General features: G+C 37.2%; 1 protein-coding gene across 3 annotated transcripts; it reads right to left on the bottom strand.

The window, feature by feature from the left end:
* Nucleotides 1-1,779: 1,779 nt before the first annotated feature.
* Nucleotides 1,780-21,327, bottom strand: LOC104889134 (uncharacterized). Of its 3 annotated transcripts, none has more exons than XR_008968775.1 (6): nucleotides 20,705-21,327; nucleotides 16,952-17,337; nucleotides 5,814-5,976; nucleotides 5,578-5,719; nucleotides 2,287-5,454; nucleotides 1,780-2,032 (listed from the first exon to the last, which is right to left on the bottom strand). XR_008968775.1 is itself a non-coding variant. In XM_010674281.3 (6 exons), the coding sequence occupies exons 1-6, from the start codon at nucleotides 20,785-20,787 to the stop codon at nucleotides 2,007-2,009; spliced, it is 990 nt and encodes a 329-aa protein (XP_010672583.2). In that variant the 5' UTR covers nucleotides 20,788-21,327; the 3' UTR covers nucleotides 1,780-2,006. The 3 variants fall into 3 exon arrangements, 1 of the variants encoding a protein (XP_010672583.2); XR_008968774.1 differs by having other exon boundaries at nucleotides 5,814-6,010; nucleotides 16,956-17,337; XM_010674281.3 differs by having other exon boundaries at nucleotides 5,295-5,454; nucleotides 5,814-6,010; nucleotides 16,956-17,337.
* Nucleotides 21,328-21,985: the final 658 nt, after the last annotated feature.

The raw sequence follows: 21,985 nt of genomic DNA, 5'->3' as shown, positions 1-21,985 counted from the left end.
TTAAAAAGGAAGTTAAAGGAGTCTTGATTGATGAGTTGTGATCACTTGTTAATCCAAAGATAAAAAGAGATTTTGTTATGACTGTTTGAGTATTAGTTATGTGTTGCTTGTTTGTTGTGTCAACACAAGTAATAAAATATATACAACGTAAAGTGAAACGAGAATAGGTTATAGACTTTAGACTGGTGCACGTCTAGAGTTGGACACTAAGGGTTGGAATGCATGGTGAGCGTGCCATGGGTTCTTCTAGAAATGGATTGATCACCATCCCTCTTTCAGTTCAAAGGTTCCTCGATATCGCAGGTCATTTTTGGAATATGTGGTAGCTCTCATATTTCCTATTTTAGATAAGTCAACTCGTCCAATAACTATTCCATTTAAAGAAAGAAATAAAGTTTAGAGTCTAGTTCAGTAATAGTTGTCTGCAGATTATTATATGTTTATATTATTATTTATCCCTGCAAGTTATTTTTGTAGTATCATGTTTAGGATTATTTATGCCTGATATGTAGTACTCAGCTTTGCTGATTACGTGTTTGTTGTGTGTGTGATCATGACTTTGCCTATTGATCCTGTGGTGATCCTTCGGGGGAGCAGAGTCGAGAAAGCATTGACATTACAGGTTCGCAGATGCATCTCATTGGGAATCTGGAATGGAGAGACTCATTGTATTACTAGTATTATTTAAGTTGCTTCCGTAGGAACTTATGTTTTCAGACATTAGTTTTAAGTTGGTGTGTTTTAGTTTCTGACATTGTTATTGGTTTCATAAGTTTTAATAAAATTGTTTTAGTAGTTGTTTTCCGCTGCAAAATTCTGAGTAAGCCGAAACGTTATCACACGGGCGATAATGCCTGGGTAATTCTCTGAGGTTTATTATAAAAGTATTTTCTAGAAAAAGAGAATTATCGGGGTGTTACATGAACCCCCAAGTTCTCGAGAACGTATGTGCTTTCACGGAAGTGCTTTTACTTATAATGTTTTCTAAATTTTGATATAAGGTATACCCTCGAGTTTGGATGGGCGGCTAATTATGAGCCTCAAATGCTCCATGAGTGTACTTAGTAGAGACATTCCTTCTCAAATCTCAAGTTGAGGAGGGAAGGGGCAGTTAAGGAGGGAAGGGTGCCCTTAAGGTCCGACAAGATCAACCCCAAAACTAATTTTCATACCCTCCATGTAACTTATGGTCTCTCTCACATCATGGCTCATAGAATCTACACGGTAATCTCTACTTTGGGCACTATTCTCGGCCTATCCTATCATGATACACTGGCTGTTTGGCAAATAGAATTTAGAGTTCAGAGTTAGAGTTTTACCTTTTTGTTTAGCAGATTTGACTAACTTTTCGCATAAATATGTATGGTAAAACATAACTGATTGCTAAAAGTTAATTACCCTTTGTTTGTATAAAATGACATTTATGTACATAATAACGGATATATTTGTATTATAATTCTGGGCAAAAAAATCATTCACACATTCTCTCACCTAATCCTCTAGAAAATAGCTCCAAAGATGAGCTTTTTCATTTTGAGAGTTTCATCCCAAAACTCTCTCTTGAAACTCTCCTTATCAAACACTCCCATAGAGTTTTTTGACTAATCAAAAACTCTTAAAATGATCTAAAACTCTATTTTTACCCCAAAACTCTAATTGCAAAATACTCCACAGAACAGTTAGATGTTTGTTTCATGAAGGTCCATTGCTACAAGTCCCTGTGTAAACTAGGATACAATTTTTGACTTTAGAACAGTGATTCTTCGTAACACCACGACATTATCCAGATAAGTTTGTTCTTTTTCAATGCCATAATAATACACACATACTTCCTTACAACATCGTCATTCAAGGAACTATACAAAAGGTGAAATACATCTTTTCCAATCAATGACGCTAACATTCAACAGTAAAATAATGTGAAAAATAAGATGGGAAATTTTACGAGAATATTCCTCAGAGGATGAGCCAGGCAGAAAAACCTTCTGACAACTTTGTTTCCTTTTTCACCACTGCTTCACAGATAATCTCTCTGTTGATAAGGAATTAACAAGGTATCAATGCTATCAGAGATATTATAAAAATAGTGTATACTACTTCAGAAATGACAGGAGCAAATGACTTATTAATTATTTAAATCCTGAATGGATATGGTGTAATACAAGAAAACAATAGTAAATATATATATGCTGCTATAACCTATATGCATAGATTTGGTTTTGCTATTTGACCTCCTATAATTTTTTACTAACACTCTAAATACATACTTTCATACTGAATTTATACCTTTTCATTTCTTTTTATTATACTCTCTCTTTCTTGATCTTCCCTTCCCCTCACTCCCACTCCTTCCACCCCCCACCACTGGAGCCACCGCCAGCCATCACCATGCCCCACCACTAGAGCCACCGCCGGCAATCATCATGCCCCACCACCGGCCATCCAAACAAAATAAATCCCACAATACAAAAATCACATCCACATAATAAATCTCACAAAAAGAAAGTAAGATTTGAATTTATGAGAAAAATAAAATTGAATTTTAAAAAAAAAAAAATGGTGAGGGCGTCTACTTTGGACGCCCTCACCATTTTTTTTTTAAAAAAAAAAATCAGTTTCTTGGTTATCGGGGTCAAGCTCGCCGGAAATTTTGTAACAGTTCGCCGGAAATTTTGTAACAGTGATGGTGGTGATGGTGGTGCAGGGAAAGGGAGAAAGTGGAGGGTAGATAGGAAGTGAAGGAAAGGGGTAGATGAAAGAGAGAGTTTTGAGAAAGAGAACCTGGAGGTAGATGAGAATATCAATTAGTTGAAGATGATTGAGATTTGAGAGCAGTCCATCTATGTCTATTTTCAGATCTTGCTGCAATGTGTGTGTGATGTTAGAAAAGATGAACTAGTCACTAATGTCTAATAATTGTAGAATTTTGCTATTCGTATACATGGAGGGGTATTCCAATGAGTATAGTACATGAAGGTGGGCTATTGTATTTATTGTGATGTATTTAGGGCGTTATTAGGAAAAATTAGGGCGTCATTTAGCAAATGAGTAGATTTTCATGCGTTGTAAGACTTGTAACTGTCACAACAAATTTCTAATGCTACGTCAAGCTTTAGTATGTCACCTAAGACCTAAGTATTAGTATTTTTCAAGAATTTCACCCCAGCTCAATCTCTTACTAACTCCCTAAATATAGTATTTTTACCTGCATCATTAGCCTACCTCTCTTTCTTTTCCCTCACCTCCACTTCCCTTTCCCCTTCCCCTTCCCCTTCCCCTCCTTCCACACAACCACTGGCACCGCCACACCACCACCGGCGTCGACGCCACCGCTGTACCACCACCACCATCATCACACTTTGGGGGTGTTTTTGTAATCTTTCTCCTACTCTTCTTCTGAATTTTTTTTTTTTGAAAATATGGTGTGGTGGACGCGCCACCAAAAGTGCAGGCGCCTACAATGGACGCGTGTGCCTGTGGTGGGGGCGTCCATGGTGGACGCCTCACCATATTTTTAAAAAAATCAACGAGCTTCTTGATAATCATCTCGTTTTGATTTTGACTTCTCTTGATGCTGTAAAACTGTATAATTATGGTAAAATTGAGGTACTTTTCTCATTAATTTTACTAGTTTACAACTTGTGGTTTGATTTGGTAAGAAGTTTCAGTTCTTTTCCTCAGAATTGTGCTTGAAATTTGGGCTCCTTGTGAAAGCGGGGTTGATTTTATAAAAAAAAAATCAATTTGTGGACTGGTCGACGATTATGCGAAGCCTGCCGGAAAATTGATGGTGCTGGTGGCTTCAGTGGTGCAATCCATAGTGCCTAGTGGTGGTGAAAGAAGGAAAGGGAAGGACTAAGGAGAAGTGAGGGAAAGAGTAGAAACAGGATACAAATACGGTATAAAATACGTATTTAGAGAATTAGTAAAAAAAAATTAGGACGTCATTTAGCTTTTTTTTTCAAAAAGGCCTATCTGCCTTATTATTGGCCCATTGCAAAATAAAGATAGTGTTGATTGTCGGAACCCCAAATTACTACTCACAAAACCTATAGAATTGACACCCTAAAACTAGAATCCTAGATCAACCATTGCCCGAGCTTCCATGCCATTCTTTCCAACGAACCCTTTTACTGGTGTGGAATGTGATGGGGCAGGGAAACATAGAACAATAATAAAACTATCACGAAGATAAGACAAGAAGTCCAATTTTAGATTTTTGCATTTTGTTGGCTTTCTGGTACATTATTATTAGAGTTAAGGGAGGGGGTGTTCTAACTGACAGGGTGCATACTTGAAATTAAAACACCCAAGGTTGGATCAAATGATACAAGGAACCAAGAAGCAGGTCTACCTATCTCAGGTTACGACATAAACCTATTGTAATGAACCAACCTAATGAGAGCAGCAATCTTTTTCTTTTTGGTAGCAAGAGAGCAGCAATCTTGGTACTGCATAATCAGCTAGTTTTTGTTGTAGCTTGAAGAATAAGTTAGAGAGCTAGTGAGGAAGGGAATGCTATAAATAGAGGACAATGGACATTAGGGAGAGAGAGCATGCTGACTTTATTGGAGAGTTTAGTGGTTTAGTTTTAGGTGAGAAAAAAGCCTCTCGAAAGCTTGTTACTATCTCTACTTTGCTGTAATTGTATAGGCTATCGTTAAAGATAATCTTCCTTTCTTAATATTCTTCCGTAATCTGCTTTAAAGATGTCAGTTCATTACAAAACTACTAAAAGGAAAGACAGAGCCAACATGTGGGAGTGGAAGATTGAGGCGGAAAAACCCAAGGAGACTCTTTCTTCCTTTGGAAGATTAACGAATGGTTTTCATGAGAGACTAACAACATGCATAGCATGGATGCTAAGGTTTATAGTTAGTGGTGATGATAATGAAATAATATGTACGCTTCCATAAAGTCTAAGGTCAATACGCATGATAATGAAACTTCATCCATTGAACATATGTTTTTCCTCATAACTTGTCATAGTACTCAATACCACCTATAAAGTGGTAATGCACATGTATATGAAGAAAAAGAGGTATTTGGGATACACAAGCATTACCATAGACATCGCCATTACAATCATTAATAAACGCCTACCAAACAGGTAAGTGTTGTGACAAGCAGAGGTTTTCATTGGAATAATTCAGACTATGAATGGTGTAACGTGCAAAGCTGGGCTCAAAATTTAAGCTTTAATTATGCAAGAACAGTTTGTGGAAAAGGAAGCTGTACTAATACGAATATGCTCAAGTATAAGCTCAATCTAAACACCGGAAAAATAGACTTACTTATAAGCTCATAAGTCACAATCATTGAGGTTCCATAGAGTGACATGTTCAGAAAACGCGGTCCAAATCCTCTATAAAATCCCCACAATCCATCTTGTTCAAGAAGCACCTTGGATGTTTTGGTAACTGAAGGTCTTCCATCACCATAGTTGTCCATGACCTAATCACACAAACAAGTCAACAAAAAAAAAAAGTCCTTGATAACAAGCTCAGCACCCACAACAAATTGTAGCAGGTTAGCTTTATGCCCAAAACATAATTTATGTGTTTCAAAGATGCTCACCTGGAGCCGTGTCTTGACAGTGTCTAGGGGAGTTGTAATCACGGAGGAAACTGCACCAGCAGCCATTCCTGCACTGGCTTGAACAGTTACCATTTCAATAAGAGATGGCTTCTTGTCTGCCTCATCCTTATATCCCAAGTTTCTAAAATTGTAAGCAAAACAAAGACATGATAAGTTCAAAATACTGCAGTCAAGGAAGTAAAACAAAACAAACTGAAATAAGAATGTAAGTCTACCTCCAAATTATATGCTGGGCTGCACCATATGTGCCCCACCAAAGTGCTGACGCAGGGGACTGAGTCAAAGCTGTCAACAAAAACCATCTGTAGATGCCACGGATTCCCTCAGACCTCATCACTTTACGTATAACGTCAAACGGGCCATTGCATGGTGTGGTTCCTGGAATCCCTTGAACCATTAATCTTTGGCACACCTGGGAAAATACAGTTAAAATTGAAGCCTAACATAGCTAATTTAAAAAAGAAGAAAAAAAAGAAACAATTGAAAGTGATGCATATTGTTGCTGAGTCTTTATAGCTATTCTAATATTCTACAGAAGATGTCAAAGTGTCGTCTTTATCAGCAGATACAGTGTTTTATGTTCCTTTAAAATCATAATTCATCCAAAATTTCTTTCCCAAGCTTATGTGGGCACAGCCTAAGTAGGCCGATCGGTGTCAGACTCAGATATATACAAACAGAAATAAGGATCAAATATGAAAAACGCAGAGATCAATCCTCATATACACCCAAATTGAGCAACCAAAGATACTAGAAAAACAAGAGAAATAAAAGTTGAAATATCGAGCCTGACATACCTTAGAATATAACTGTAAAAGTGTTACAACGGAAACTCACATGTGAATTGTGAGGTTGTTACATAAAAGGATGACTAACATATAAATTTGATGGGATTCTTCACCTATTGCTAGTTGGTTTTACGCTGGAACCCCATTTTGTATATGGTCAGACATTCCTCCAACTTGTCCCTATGCTAGGCCCCATTTTGTATATGGAAAATAACTGTAAGAAGTGTCACAACGGAAACTCACATGTGAATTGTGAGGTTGTACATAGAAGGATGACTAACATATAAATTTGGTGGGCTTCTTCACCTATTGCTAGTTGGTTTTACGCTGGAACCCCATTTTGTATATGGTCAGACATTCCTCCAACTTGTCCCTATGCTAGGCCCCATTTTGTATATGGAAAATAACTGTAAAAAGTGTCACAACGGAAACTCACATGTGAATTGTGAGGTTGTACATAGAAGGATGACTAACATATAAATTTGGTGGGCTTCTTCACCTATTGCTAGTTGGTTTTTCGCTGGAACCCCATTTTGTATATGGTCAGACTTTCCTCCAACTTGTCCCTATGCTAGGCCCGTTACTAAAAGGATGGTTCAACATCCTAAATGAGTTGTAGAATTGGGAAAAATATTAGAAGACACTACAGAGAAAAAGAGCCTTATTTCACTCGAATTTTACTGGTCAAAACTTAGTGTTACTAATTGAAACTTACTTTTGCTGATTAAATTTTTTTGATGAATATTACTCTTAGGTCAGAGCTCTAAGTTCCATTTTTGATTTACTGAGACCATTACATGATGAAGCAGGTCTACTCTACATCACTTCGAAGCTCCGAAACAACCCCTCCCCCCAACCTCCCCACAAAAAAAAAGAAAGAACCAGAAAATAGGAAACAGTATCTATTTAATATATTTAAGATTAGGGGCTCTGGGTTCATTTGTTAATTTCAGAGTATAGAAATTAGATGATACATTTTAGTTTCCGGTGAGGTTGAGTGCTCAAAGTTTACTCCTTTGCACCACTATCTCATTATATAATATTAGAGTAACATTGTATGTAAAAGGATAGTATGGTCTTTTACTAGTCATAGGCATATATTATGAATATTATATATATTGAATGTCAAGGTTAACCTAATCAGGTTAACACAATTATTCTCCACACTTATACATGGTATCACAGCTTAGGTTTTTCTAAAGAGAAAAAAAAAATCCAACCATGGATTCTTCAATCCCCACCTCCGCCACCGCCGCTGCTCACACGCAGCCCTTGACATCGCGTCCCTCTGCCGACACGCAGGACCAGCTGGCGCGTGCACTACCCTTCACGCACGACCAGCCGGCGCATGCACTACCCTTCACGCACGACCAGCCGGCGCGTGCACTACCTTTCACGCACGACCAGCAGGCGCGTGAAACCTCCTTCACGCAGTCCCTCGCTGCGACTTTTTCGCAGCCCTTCATGGCGCCTTTTCCGACGTCAACCCCACCTGCTGCAGCCTCCTCCTCGCTGCAGTTTCAAGGCTACTCCTCGACGCTTCTTCATGCTGCATCTCCTGCTTCCTCGTTGCGGACCACTCCTCGTTTTTCACCAGGTTTCACAACCACGTCCGCGCCACTAACCACCGGTTTCGGCCAGCCGTTTTCCACGGCTCCCTCCTCTTCAATCTTTGCTCTACCGTAACTTTATGCTCCTAATCTTAGTAACTTGGTAACTATAACTCTCTCTTCTCGTGAGGATTATTTGTTGTGGAAAACTCAGATTACTTGTTTGTTACTTTCCCATCAATTGCTTGGTATGGTTGAAGGCATTGTTTCCATTCCCTCTACTATTATTGATGAACGTGATCTTTCGGTTTCTAATGTACAATTCTATGAATATTTGCGTGTGGATCAACAACTTAAATCCTGAATTTTTGCCACCTTGTCTCGTGATGTTTTTGTTGACGTGCATGATTTATCCACCTCTGTGGAAATTTGGAATCGTTTGCAAACTAGATTTATGCATGCTAGTATGGCTCGCTCTATGGAATTAGGTCGTCTTACTCGCATTAAGAAAAGTGATTCTCAAACTATGGATGATTATTTGCATGAGATTAAGGCTATTGCAAATTCTTTGGCTGCTATTCAGTGTCCTGTCTCTAATCAGGATTTAGTTCAGCATACGTTGTTTGGTTTGGACCGTGATTTTGAGTATAATCATATAGTTACCACTCTGCTGCATTACACATTCCCTCTTAGTTTTGATGATTTGCACCATAAGTTGCTTCTTCATGAACAACATCAGAAAAATTCGAAGGATGGATTTGATTCCTCATCTCACCATGCCTTAGTTGCTGTTCAGTCTTCTACATCTGGTTCCTCCCCTAAACCTAATTCAGGAGGGAGGAATAGGGGGAGATATAACAGAAATCGTGGGGGTCAAAATAATCGAAACAACAACAACCGTGGAAATGGTGGTGGTAATGGTGGTAACAACAACAACAATGCTAATCGGGGAAGTCCAAATGGTATGAGTAATATTCTAACTTGTCATCCTATAGTATGCCTTGCATAGACTCTGTTACTAATAATTTTGTCTTTAGCAGGGAGTAATTCGTTAAGTAGCAATTTAAACTCTACGCCTACTTCCAGTACTTGTGGCCTATGTTGGTTTCCAGGTCATCAAGCTGCCTATTGTCCTTAAAGATTCAATTCCAGCTTTGTTCCCTCTTCATCTGAAAGTATCACTCGAGTAGTTGCACTGTCTGTTGGTGGTGAAGCTAATGATTCAGTCGGGTACCCGGATTCGAGAACGGGTTCTCACATATGGGTCAAGTTCTGTTGTAGTTGGTAATGGTACCTTACTTCCCATTAAAAGTACTGGTAATTTCACCTTAAAAACTACAAGTCGTCCCCTCCTATTATTATCTATCTGTCATGTTCCTAAATTGGAACATAATTTATTATTAGTTAACAAGTTGTGTCAAGAAAATGATTGTGTTGTGAGTTTTGATAAGAATTTTGTTTCTGTAAAGGACTAGACAATAGGGGCGGTTCTGCTTCGGGGATCCAGTAAGCAAGGTGTCTACCCTCTTGAGCTTATTGTTGTCCCTCCTGAGTCTCCAGTTCCTGCTTTCCTCGCCACTAAAGAGTCGGATGACGTTTGGCATTCTCGTCTTGGTCATACCTCTTCTAGCATCTTAGGATCTTTATATTAAAATGATTCCATCACATGTACTTCTAAGTTTCATGATGATTGTGTTGGATGTAAGTTAGGAAAAATATATCGTTTACCTTTTGAATCAGTTGAACATGTTTCTCCATATCCATTATATAAAATTCACAGTGATCTTTGGCAATCACCTGTTTTGTTAAATCAATTATATCGTTATTATCTTGTGTTTGTTGATGATTTCTCGCGATATTCATGGATTTATCCTTTATGTCGAAAATCGGAAGCTTAATCTCAATTTCTTGTGTTTCAAAAGATGGTTGAAAATCTCTTTAATTGCAAAATTAAGATTTTTCAAAATGATGGAGGTAGGAAATTTGATAATTCTCCTATTCTACAACATTTTCGTGACAATGGCATAATTTTTCAAAAATCTAGTCCTAATACTGCAGCTCAAAACAGTGTTGCAGAACTCAAACATAGTCATATCATTGAAATGGCTCATATTATGATACTTCATTCTGTTTTCCTACTGAATTTTTGGTTGATGCATCATACACTGCCACCTACATCATTAATAGATTGTCCGGCTCGGTTTTAGAGGGTGTTTCTCCTTTTGAAAAATTGTTTCATCGTCCCCCTTCCTATCATTTTTTGAAAACGTGTGGTTGTGAATGTTTTCCTTTGTTTCTGAATTCTAAAAATCACAAACTCCAACCTAAGTCTAAAACTTGTGTTTTTATTGGATATGCATTGATTATAAAGGGTATCGTTGTTTTGATCCTAAGTCGTCATCTTCTTTTTCATGAACATAAGTTTCCGTATCGTGCTCTGGTTGGTCCAGCGTCTACTGTGCCTTACACCTCACCTATGGTCTTGACTCATGAGTGGTCCCCAACCAAAGTTACCCGTGTGTCTCCTGAGTCGCAGGTCTCCCCCCAACAGTCATGAGGCTGTCTTGGCCCTTGACCCGCAGCTCTCGCCACCTCCTGGTGGCTCTCCAGCTCGCCATGAGTCTGTTGTGCCTCCCCCTCCCCTCCTTCCTCGTCTATTTGGCACGTTGAGGATCCAGCGCCCGATGGGCCCACTGAGATTCCAGCGCACGCTGGATCCCATGCTGGCCCAGAATCCGTGTCTCCCATTTCCCGGCGCACGGAGATTCCTCGTGTTGATGTTGGCCTTGTCTAATGCACATCGGGGTCCCCTCCTACTTCTGTGAGCAGAGTACCTCCTCTCTCATTGACTTCGTCTCCTCAGGTTGTCCTTAATTGTCATCCAATGGTTACAAGGTTAAAGGATGGTATGTCGAAGCCTAAAGTCATAATGAACTTAAACACTGAAATTGTAGACTCTAAACCTACTAATTTTAAACAAGCTTATAAAGACTCACGTTGGCGTCAAGCTATGCTAGATGAATATAAGGCTTTAATTAATAATGACACATGGGAGTTGGTACCTCGCAACTATGATAAGAATTTGCTTTGTTGTAAGTGGGTTTATCGAATTAAATACAATTCTGATGGTTCTGTGGAGCAGTTCAAAGCCAGGCTTGTCGGTTTTTACAATCACCAGCAGCAGGTATTGATTACTTTGAAACTTTTAGTCCTATTGTTAAGCCTACTACTGTTCGCTTAGTTCTTACTATTGATGTTTCTCTTAAATGGTCTATTCGATAATTAGATGTCAAAAATATTTTTTTTCATGGTTTTATTCATGAAGAGGTTTATATGCGTTTGTTGGGAAAGATCACAAATAATCTTGCAGGGGAATAATATTCGTTTTCCCTTTCGTGTATAAACAAAATAGGCTAACAATTATATCTTTATGATATAATAAAACAACTTACAAAATGTTTATAAAACATAAAATAATATTTGATGGTATAACTCAAAATGTAATGTTTCTCAATAAATATGAACTATCTTACAATGTTACAATTTCTCAATATATTAACTATCAATTTGATTACATATTTATAATCAGTCTATTACTAAGAAACTATTGATGCAAATTATCGCAAAATAATTTTCCAATAAATGTTTCTTGATTTTTCACTTCTCTCCTTTTTCTCTCCTTTTATTTCTCTTATTCTTTTCTAATTACATTTTCTCCAAATAAGGAGGAATAACCAACAAATCTCCCCCTTCCGACTTATTATAAGATTTTTGATAAACCCGCTTCCCCTCGACATACATCAAGCTTTTGCACGGTCAATACTTTGTCATCATATCTGAGTCATTCTGGTCAGTATGGATCTTTTCCAAATGCAACAGCTTGGCTTCAAAGACCTCTCGTATCCAATGATACCTTACGTCTATATGTTTAGAACGGGCATGAAAGGTGGGATTTTTCCCCAGATGAATAGCACTCTGACTGTCACAATAAAGTATATAATTTTCTTGTATAATTCCTAACTCTTGTAGGAAATTCTTCATCCACAACAACTCTTTGCAAGCTTCTGTCACACAGCAATATACTCAACTTCTTCTGTTGTTGATAAAGCAATACATTTTTGTAATCTTGATTGCCATGATTTAGCTCCCTCTGCAAAAGTCATCATATAACCTGATACTAATTTTCGCAAATCAATATCATTTGCCATATCTGCATCTGTGTATCCTTTTAACATAGGATCTCCTTAACCAAAGCATAGACACATTTCTGACGTGCCATGTAGATACCTTAATATCCACTTCACCACTTAATGTTCTTTTCCTGGATTAGAAAGAAACCTACTAACACCACCTACTGAATAGGCAATGTTGGTCTTGTACAAACCATAGCATACATCAAACTGCCAACTGCACATGCGTAAGGAACTTCATCCATCTCTTTTTTTTCTTTATCACTTGTAGGACATTGTTGAGAGCTTAATTTAAATGACCTGCAAGTGGAGAGCTCACCGGCTTAGCCTTATGCATATGAAACCTCTCAAGTCGTTTCTCTATATATCTTTCCTGTGACAGCCATAACATTTTATTTTTCCTGTCACGGGAGATTTTCATGCCAAGTATCTGTTTTGCGGGTCCTAAGTCTTTCATGGCAGAGAACTTATTCATCGCCTTTTTCAAATTCACAATTTTATTGGTATTATGACCAATGATTAACATATCATCAACATAGAGGAGTAAAAGGATAAAATATCCCTCCGTAAATCTTTTAATGAACACACAATGATTTAATGTCGTCTTGTGGTACTTATGGTCCTTCATAAAGGATTCACATTTTCGATACCACTGGCGTGGAGCTTGTTTTAAACCATACAAGCTCTTATTCAAACAACATACCATGTGCTCTTTTCCCTTAACCTGAAATCCCTGGTTGTTCCATATATATTTCTTCTTCCAAATCCCCATGTAGGAAGGCTATTTTCACATCTAGCTGTTCAATTTCTAAATCCATGCATGCTGCCATCCCTAGAACAACTCACATTTATGACATTTTCACCACCGATGAGAATATCTCTTCAAAGTCAATACCTTTCTTCTAACTGAACCCCTTTACAACCAACCTTGCTTTGTATCTTGGTTGCGGATTATTTTCTTCAGCCTTCAATCTGAACACCCACTTATTTTTGAGTGCTCGTCGACCATTTGGTAATTGTACCAAATTAAATGTGTGATTCTCATGCAAGGATTTTATCTCATCTTGCATGGCTTGCATCCACTCTTTATGGTGGTCATCATCTATATGTTGAGGTTGATCTTCTTGGTGTACTTCTCCCTCGTGATCATTAATAAGATCCTAAGAAGGACCTGGATTCATGATTATAGGTGATTCTTCATGAGATGTTGTTGATTTTCCCACTTTTTGTGTGTTTTCAATGGTTTGATCTTCAAAGAAGACAACATCTCTACTCCTGACTATCTTTCTTTCAGTAGGACTCCATAGCCTATAACCGAACTCATCTTCGGGATAGCCAAGAAAAATACATTGTTTTGTCTTGCTATCAAGTTTTGATCTTTCATCCCTCGGGATGTGGACGAAGGCTCTACAACTAAACACCTTTAAACTTTCATAGTTAACTTTTCTCCCATACCATATCATTTGTGGAACATCACCATCAAGTGGAACTGAAGGAGAAAGATTAATCAAATGAACTGCAGTCTTTACTACCTCCCCCAAAAAGATTTGGGTAACTTTGCGTGTGATAACATCGAACGAACTTTCTCCGTGATCGTTCGATTCATTCTCTTAGCAAGACCATTTTGTTGAGGTGTTTTTGGGACGGTTATCTCAAGCTTTATCCCATACTGCAATATTCTTCAAATGGACCTCTACACTCACCACCATTATCGAATCGCACACATTTCAATTTCATGCCAATTTCTCTTTCTACTTTTGCATGAAACTCCTTAAACGCGTCAAAGACTTGGTCTTTACTTTTTAAAAGAAAGACCCACACTTTCCTGGAATGGTCATCAATGAATGTAATAAAATATGATGCACCACCAAGAGATTTCTCTGTCATAAAACAAACGTCTGTATGAACCAAATCTAGAACCCGGGATCTTCTAAATGGTGGATTTCTTCGAAATGAAACTCTATGTTGTTTTCCTGCCAAACAATCAACACATGATTTCAAATTAACATCCTTCAAAGGAAGGAGTTGCTTTCGAGTGAGGATTTGCAATCCCTTCCCACTCATATGTCCGAGTCGCTTATGTCATAGCTCGGTCGAACATTCTTCAGCTAGATTCAACTGCGAGCTAAGCTTCCCATTTGTGACATAAAGTGTTTGTTGCTTTTTTCCGTGAGCAACAATCATCGAGCCTTTTGACAATTTCCACTTTCCATTTGAAAAGTGATTTCCATACCCTTCATCATGAAGATACAAACATGTTTCTATGGTGTTATACAGAATGAGTCATAGAAATGGCATAAACGTTTTGGGATTTGCATTTCAATTGCCTAAAACTTCTGCAATCGAAGAATATGGTGCATGGCTTGCCTACCATTGAAGATCCTAAACAAGTTTGTGAGATATGCATGGCTGAAAAACAAGCTAGACTTCCATTTCATAAGAGATTATCATGGAGAGCAAAAGCACAAGTAGAATTGGTACACACAGATATTTGTGGACCACTGGACCCGGTATCTTTCGGAGGTAATCGTTATTTTATTACCTTCATCGATGATTATAGCAGAAAATTATGGGTGCATATGAAGAGAAATAAGCTGCATTCGATACATATATGCAATTTAAGGCTCGAGTGGAGCTAGAAAGTGGATATAAGTTGAAAACCCTAAGATCATATCCAGGGGGTGAATATAAGTCGAATGTATTTAAAAATTATTGCAAAGCTACTGGAATACGGCAACAATTTACAGCCTCTTATACACCGCAACAAAATGGAATTGCCGAAAGAAAGAATCGAACAATTCTAGGCATGACGCGAAGCATCTTGAAAAGAAGGGGGATTGGCGAAGCAATTCTGGGCGGAAGTTGTTGCTTGGACAACTTATATTCTTAATCATTGTCCTACGAGAAGTGTGAAAAATATGACTCCACAAGAAGCATGGAGTGGTGAAAAGCCAAATGTTGAGCATTTGAGAGTATTTGGGTGCATAGCCTATGCTCAAATACCCGAGGCACAAAGAAAGAAGTTGGACGATCGTGGTGAAAAATGTATCTTCATTGGATATAGTTCACAATTAAAAGCTTATAAATTATATAATCCAATAACTGGAAAGCTGATTGAGAGTAAGGATGTAATATTCAGCGAAGAAGAATCTTAGAAATGGGATGAACACGAAAAAGAAAAAGAGAAAGAGAAAATTGTGTTTGAAGAGTATAATGATGTTACAGAGAAGAATTCTGAACAAACTCCACCAAGGACTCCAAGAAATAACAATGATTCATCGTCATCATCATCAAGAGAAGGATCAGGCTCATCATCAAAAACTCCTGTTAAGATAAGAAGCTTAAGAGACATTTATGAGAACACAACTGAAGTTGAAGAAGTAGATTTATTTTGTCCATTTGCCAATCATGAATCCATCAATTTTGAAGAAGTTGTTGGAGAAAAATATTGGATATCTGCTATGAAAGAGGAGATCAAGTCAATAGAGAAAAATGATACATGGGAGCTTGCTACATTACCAAAAGGTCAAAAGGTTGTTGGTGTAAAATGGGTATATAAGATCAAGAGAGGTGTTGATGGAAGCATTGATAGATACAAGGCAAGACTTGTAGCAAAAGGTTACAAGCAAAAATATGGAGTTGATTATGACGAAGTATTTGCTCCCGTAGCTCGATTAGATACAGTGAGATTGTTGATTTCACTTGCAGCACATCATAAATGGAAGATATACTAGCTTGATGTTAAATTTGCATTCCTAAATGGCATTCTCGAAGAAGAAGTCTATGTTGAACAACCAGAAGGTTTCATTATCAAGGGACAAGAAGATAAAGTGCTCCGCTTGAAAAAGGCACTTTATGGTTTAAAAGAAGCACCTCGTGCATGGAATGCAAGAATTGATGGATATTTGATACAAAATGATTTTACCAAATGCCCGTACGAACATGTTGTCTATGTGAAGAAAAATGGTGATGATATTCTTATAGTAAGTTTATACGTTGATGATCTATTGTTCACTGGAACAATAAAAGTATGTTTAAAGACTTCAAAGTGGCAATGTTTAAAGAATTTGAAATGAATGGTTGTGGGCTAATGAATTTCTTTCTTGGGATAGAAGTCCAACAAAGTGAAGATGGAATTTCCATTTCACAAAATAAATATGCAAAAGAGATTCTTGAAAAGTTCAAAATGGACTCATGCAAACCCATGAGCACTCCTGTTGCAACAAGATAATAGATAACGAAAGTTGGAGAAGGAAAATTGATTAATCCAACTTAATTTATACAAGAGTCTAGTTGGAAGCCTAAGGTACTTAACTATCACAAGGCCCTAACATTGTATATGGAGTTAAAAATTGTTTATGATTGATAAGCAGATAAAAGAAAAGTCGTTAAAAATTGTACTAAATATGAAGAGTCGTTAAAAATTGTGATAAATATCATCCCTCATTTATTTAGCATAGTTTAGATTATATATAATGAGTTTTGTTTATGATTGATAAGCAGATAAAAGAAAAAAGAAAAGATTGAGAGAAAGAGCAGGGAGATAAAAGGAGATATATCTTGTAAAGATACATATATTATTAGAAGAAGATTATTTTTATATTTTGGGTTGTAACCCATATTAGTATCTCCTTTATATAATCCTTATTATTATTTGGGTTAGCAATTTGTAAAATGTGTAACTCCTACATTCAGCACTTCCTTTCTTTTTATGTTTTCTCAATCCGATCCCTTCTTAATCTTTTTCTGCTGAGCGGTTACAGGCTATCTTCATCTATATAAATTACAAAAGAGGTACTATTTAAACAAGGGAAAGAAAATTTACCAACCACATCCAGAGGAACATAGTATATGCAGGAAACTGAGTTTGATATCATGCCTGCTGCCCCATTAGCGATGCCAAGACGAGTAGCCTCTGGCATATCGAACCTATCTAGATACTTGAGCGACATGTCCTTTGACAGTTCAAGAGAGCTCAAGACTAGAACCCTCCCAGGTATTGATCCAATGGCTGAAGTGCCAAAACCTCTGAAAATGCCAGTAATGCCGTCAGTCTTCAATATTTGTGCAAATAATGATACACCTCGTGTGTGAGAGAAGCCTGAACCAGCCACTTGCATTCTAGTCTTTACAACTGCTGTAGGATGTAGTAAGGCAGACTGAGCAGTAAAAAGAATAGAACCTATGACATGGAATTTTGTCTTGTCCAACCTGTATCAGATACATTGACATACATTAAACAGGTTTATACAGTTATCACAGAAGACTGGATCCACTGCAAACATCATAGTTGCATGTTCACTATAGTTCTTCTTATGCTGGTGACATTAGAAGGGTTATTTCCAATATGACCTATTCAAAACAGGCACGCATTCATGAAAGGGTATAGTTCTAGAATTATGGATGTCATGGTGGAAGTATATACCAACAGAACAAAAAATAGGGGAGGCATGAGGCAAGTTGTTTCCCTCAATTTCAAGGGGCCCTCCTAATGAACCTAAATGAAAATAAATTGACCTTATTTCGTGAAAAATGGCATCATCTTTGAGACTTCTTGTGTTAAAACTCCACAACAGAATGAGAGAGTAGAGAGGAAACATGAACATATTTTGAATGTTGCCCATGCTCTTCGTTTTCAAGCTAGATTACCTTTACACTTTTGGGGGGATTGTGTTCTTATAGCTTGTCACTTAATTAATCGCACTCCATCTGTAGTCTTGGATTCAAAAACTCCTTATGAATGTTTATATGGTAAACCTCCTCCTATGACGCATATTCGTGTTTTTGGCTGCTTGGCCTATGCTTATAAATAACTTAAACCATGGGGGAGATAAATTTGCTAGCTGAAGTTAGAAGTGTGTTTTTCTAGGCTACTCATTCACTCAAAAAGTTTGGCGATTATATGACTTAGAAACCAGAAAATATTTTGTGTCTAGGGATGTTAAATTTATTGAGCATCAATGTCCTTATCGTGAGGCATTGGGTGATGCTATTGAGGTTGATGAGGGGACTCGATGCGTGATGGATGATGGAGGGAAGGAGGAGCTTGTCCCTCCCCCTGCGGTGGACCCCATGGTGGCTGAAGGGGGTGCCGCGGCTGCCCGTGCTGCTGGTGCAGCAGCCCCCGGATGGAGCTGTGAAGGACCACGTGCAGAGCCCGGCTGGTGATAATGTGGCTGGTGCTGGCGTGGTTCCTGAACTGGCAGAGGGTGTTCTGGCTCGGGGCTTGCCTGAGGAGCATGGAGCTCAGGAGTTGGTTATGGAGAGTGGTAGGGGCAAGCGTGTCAAGTTGCCTGATAATAGACTCAAAGATTACGTAACTCACACTGTATCTGAGAAGGAAATAGACTCCTAACAATTTGCGTTAGAAGTAATTGTGGAAAGACAAGGTATTTGACGTAATACCTTAACTCACTTATCCTGGCCTAAGAGTTCCAGTTTCATGTATCAATTTGATCTTGTTTCTTCAAGCAGCAGTGTGCTCCTATAATAACAACAATAACTTCTTTCACGCATCAATTTGTCAATTTGATCTTGTTCCTACAGGAAGAAAATTTTTTTACAATCCACAGTAAGGTCTACACTATTGGTCTTGTTATTTCATAGGTTTGATGATTGATCTCTATTTTTTATGATTATTGAAGAAGCAATTGCTAATCTCTTAGAGTCGGGATTCAGGAGATGACTGAGAATTAAGTCAAGGAAGAGAATACACTTAAAGATAAGTCTGTAGTTAAGTTTGAGTCAGGATATAAAGAAAAACAATTATCGAGGAGAAGGCATCAACTGGAGTTCTTAGTTAAAAGAGAAGACTTCTTTAGAGGTGCACCATACACGAGGAACAACAGTTTGAGGGAACTGTTGTAAGGGCTTGAGTTTTCAGTGGAACTCAAGTGGTGGTCCAAGATCGTACGTAGCCATAGAGTGGTACACTGAGTGATTCAGCCTATCACAATTAGTAGAGCAGTTAGTTCAAGCATCACATGGTACCGGGTTTCTTCTTTCTAATTAGGCTTTTAAGTTTTTCTCATAGAAATTTTTCTTGCCTTTGTTGTTTTATAATCCACAAAAACGTAGATCTAACATCTCCTTTTAGCATTCGTCCCCCTCTAGTAGCTATTCATCTAAAGTGATTGTGGCAAGAAAGCCGTTTAGCAAATAGGTTTGGTTTGGGTTGAAAATTTTAAACTGCTTGTTATCGAAAACATAAAAATTTGACAAATTCACCAGCTCTAGCCTTGTCTAGTGTCTGTCAAATAAAAAAACAAGGCCTTGTCTAGTGAACTAGCACTTGCACGAAACTCACAACCCACTACTTAACCAATGAAGTGAAATTCAATAACATTATAAGAGCAAAATGATTAATCTGTGAACAAGAGGGAAAATACAGGCAAGTAACATCCTTCACGCTATATATACAGGTTCGACCATTAACTCAAGAAAACCCTCGAGTGCTGAATCTATGTCATGGGGAATGCATAGATTAATGTGCGCCTCAAGAAGTATGCAATAAGATATGGGGTTCAAGCAGTATGCAACGGGTCAAGGATTGGGAATGAGAAAATCAAAAATATAACATAGCATGTGTGGATCAAGAATTCTCCTATATCTTTCAAATGCTCTCAACCAGGATTTTATCTTGGCTTCCCTTCCCATATTACGGACCTTATAACTAGTGGCAGATTCATGCAGCATCAACTTGAGAAGGAGAAAAGCCATCCATATCCTAGCAACTCACATCTCTGAACCAGTAGAGGAAGATAGCATAGTTTGGAATCCCTCATCGATAGGGGAGTACTCAATCAAATCTGGCTAGTGGATCATGAATGAATGAACCCAAACCGACATTCCCTACTAGAAAAGCCTATGAGTAGCTACTTATGAATTTGAACACAAGCATACATTACTCGTTTTGCACCCTGAGGTTATAATCTATGCCAAAATACAAAATTGCTACTCCCTTCGTTATAATTCTTTTTCCCTCTTTCCATTTTTGGATATAGTCCCACCTTCTTTTTCATTGTTCCACATCGACTTTCACATTAGTCAATGCACAACTTCTAACTGCTATTATAATTCATTATCAATTAGTAAAAATTAGATAAAAGTGGAACAATTAAGAAAACAAGAGAGTATTCTATTATTTGTCCTCCTTTATCCTACATCTCTTTCAAAATCTTGACTTATAGATCATATCACATACTATTATCTCTTGATTTGTCTGGAAATAAAAATGAATTTACTAGAACAACAACAACTACGACAAAGGCTTAGTCCCGAAATGATTTGGGGTCGACTAACATGAATCTTCATAAGAAATCATTTCCATGACAAATCGAACACAGAAAAGTTTAAGAACAAAGCCTTGTTCTTTTGGGCTGAATTGTAAAGTAAAACTGTGAGAGTAAAGTTTTAGCTAAACTCAATTGAACTAAATTGAAATGTACTGAAGTGAACTAAACTGAAAGTCTGAAACTGTGCCCAAAAGAACAAGGCCTAAGAGTTCAAACAAAGAAAAAATAGAGATTGCATTTCCTTCAACCGCCCAAGAAAAGATAGGGTGAAAAAAACAAGGTACCTGTCCCAATGAATGTCAGTATCGGCCAGAGCTTCAGCCAGTTGAGGTGCTGTACCAGCATCTGCACTCTCTAAAACCGCCATTACTAAACTGTTCACCCAGAACTTTAATTTTTAATTTCATACTATATTATTCCCAACAAAAGTCTGAATTATAGATTATGATAGATTTGCTGCTTTTGATTTTGTGGGTTCCTTCATAGTACTTGAATTTTCTGGATCACTTCAGAATCTTCGGAAAATTCAGATACCTACCAACAAAAGTGAGGAAAAATGTAGAAAGATTATACAAGTTCATATGAATATATGATGGAGGAAAGCGAAAGCTGTGTTTAAAATATTGGCGCAAAAAATTGTTAGTTCAATTTGAGAAGCTTCTAGTGAAAAGTTATATTTTTGACAAAGTAGTTTTTTTTATATGCAAGCGATGCGTGCAAAAATATGTAGAAAATTAATTTTTTTTTCAGGGGATGTAGAAAATTAAATTAATTATTAATTATATCTAATGTTTTAGAAATATTTGAATTGTTGACGGTTTTCTTTTTTTAATGTCTTTTTTTATTTTTTAAATTAGTTAGGTAGTTTTCTTTTTTATTTTTAAATTTTAAATTTTAAAATTTTTAATTAAAGTAAGTATTTAGAATAGAGATGCTATGAGGGTAAAATGGAGTTTCTAATATTTTGGTGTCCTACCCCTCTTCCCATATAGAATAGAAATAATGTCTTTTTTTATTTTTTAAATTAGTTAGGTAGTTTTCTTTTTATTTTTAAATTTTAAATTTTAAATTTTAAAATTTTTAATTAAAGTAAGTATTTAGAATAGAGATGTTATGAGGGTAAAATGGAGTTTCTAATATTTTGTTGTCCTACCCCTCTTCCCATATAGAATAGAGATAATGTCTTTTTTTATTTTTTAAATTCGTTAGGTAGTTTTCTTTTTTATTTTTAAATTTTAAATTTTAAAATTTTTAATTAAAGTAAGTATTTAGAATAGAGATGTTATGAGGGTAAATTGGAGTTTCTAATATTTTGGTATCCTACCCCTCTTCCCATATAGAATAGAGATTCTAAGATTTTTTTTTTTTTTGAAAATAATATTATTAAGCAACATCTAACTCCGTCAAGGTTAAAATACCTTGCGAAACATCATCCGCATATACTTGTTCCACCCCATTAGTGGGATGTTGTCTAGCAAGTAATTGAACTACCGTGTTTCCTCTCCGCTTAACATGAGAAGAATTAAAAAAAAAAAAAAAAACTAGAACCCAACATACAAAATCTT

The sequence above is a fragment of the Beta vulgaris genome, chromosome 3 (genome assembly GCF_026745355.1).
Source record: "Beta vulgaris subsp. vulgaris cultivar EL10 chromosome 3, EL10.2, whole genome shotgun sequence".
In the NCBI taxonomy this organism is placed as follows: domain Eukaryota; kingdom Viridiplantae; phylum Streptophyta; class Magnoliopsida; order Caryophyllales; family Amaranthaceae; genus Beta; species Beta vulgaris.
Note: the sequence above shows the minus strand (reverse complement) of the source record. Positions and strands in the feature narration are given on the sequence as shown.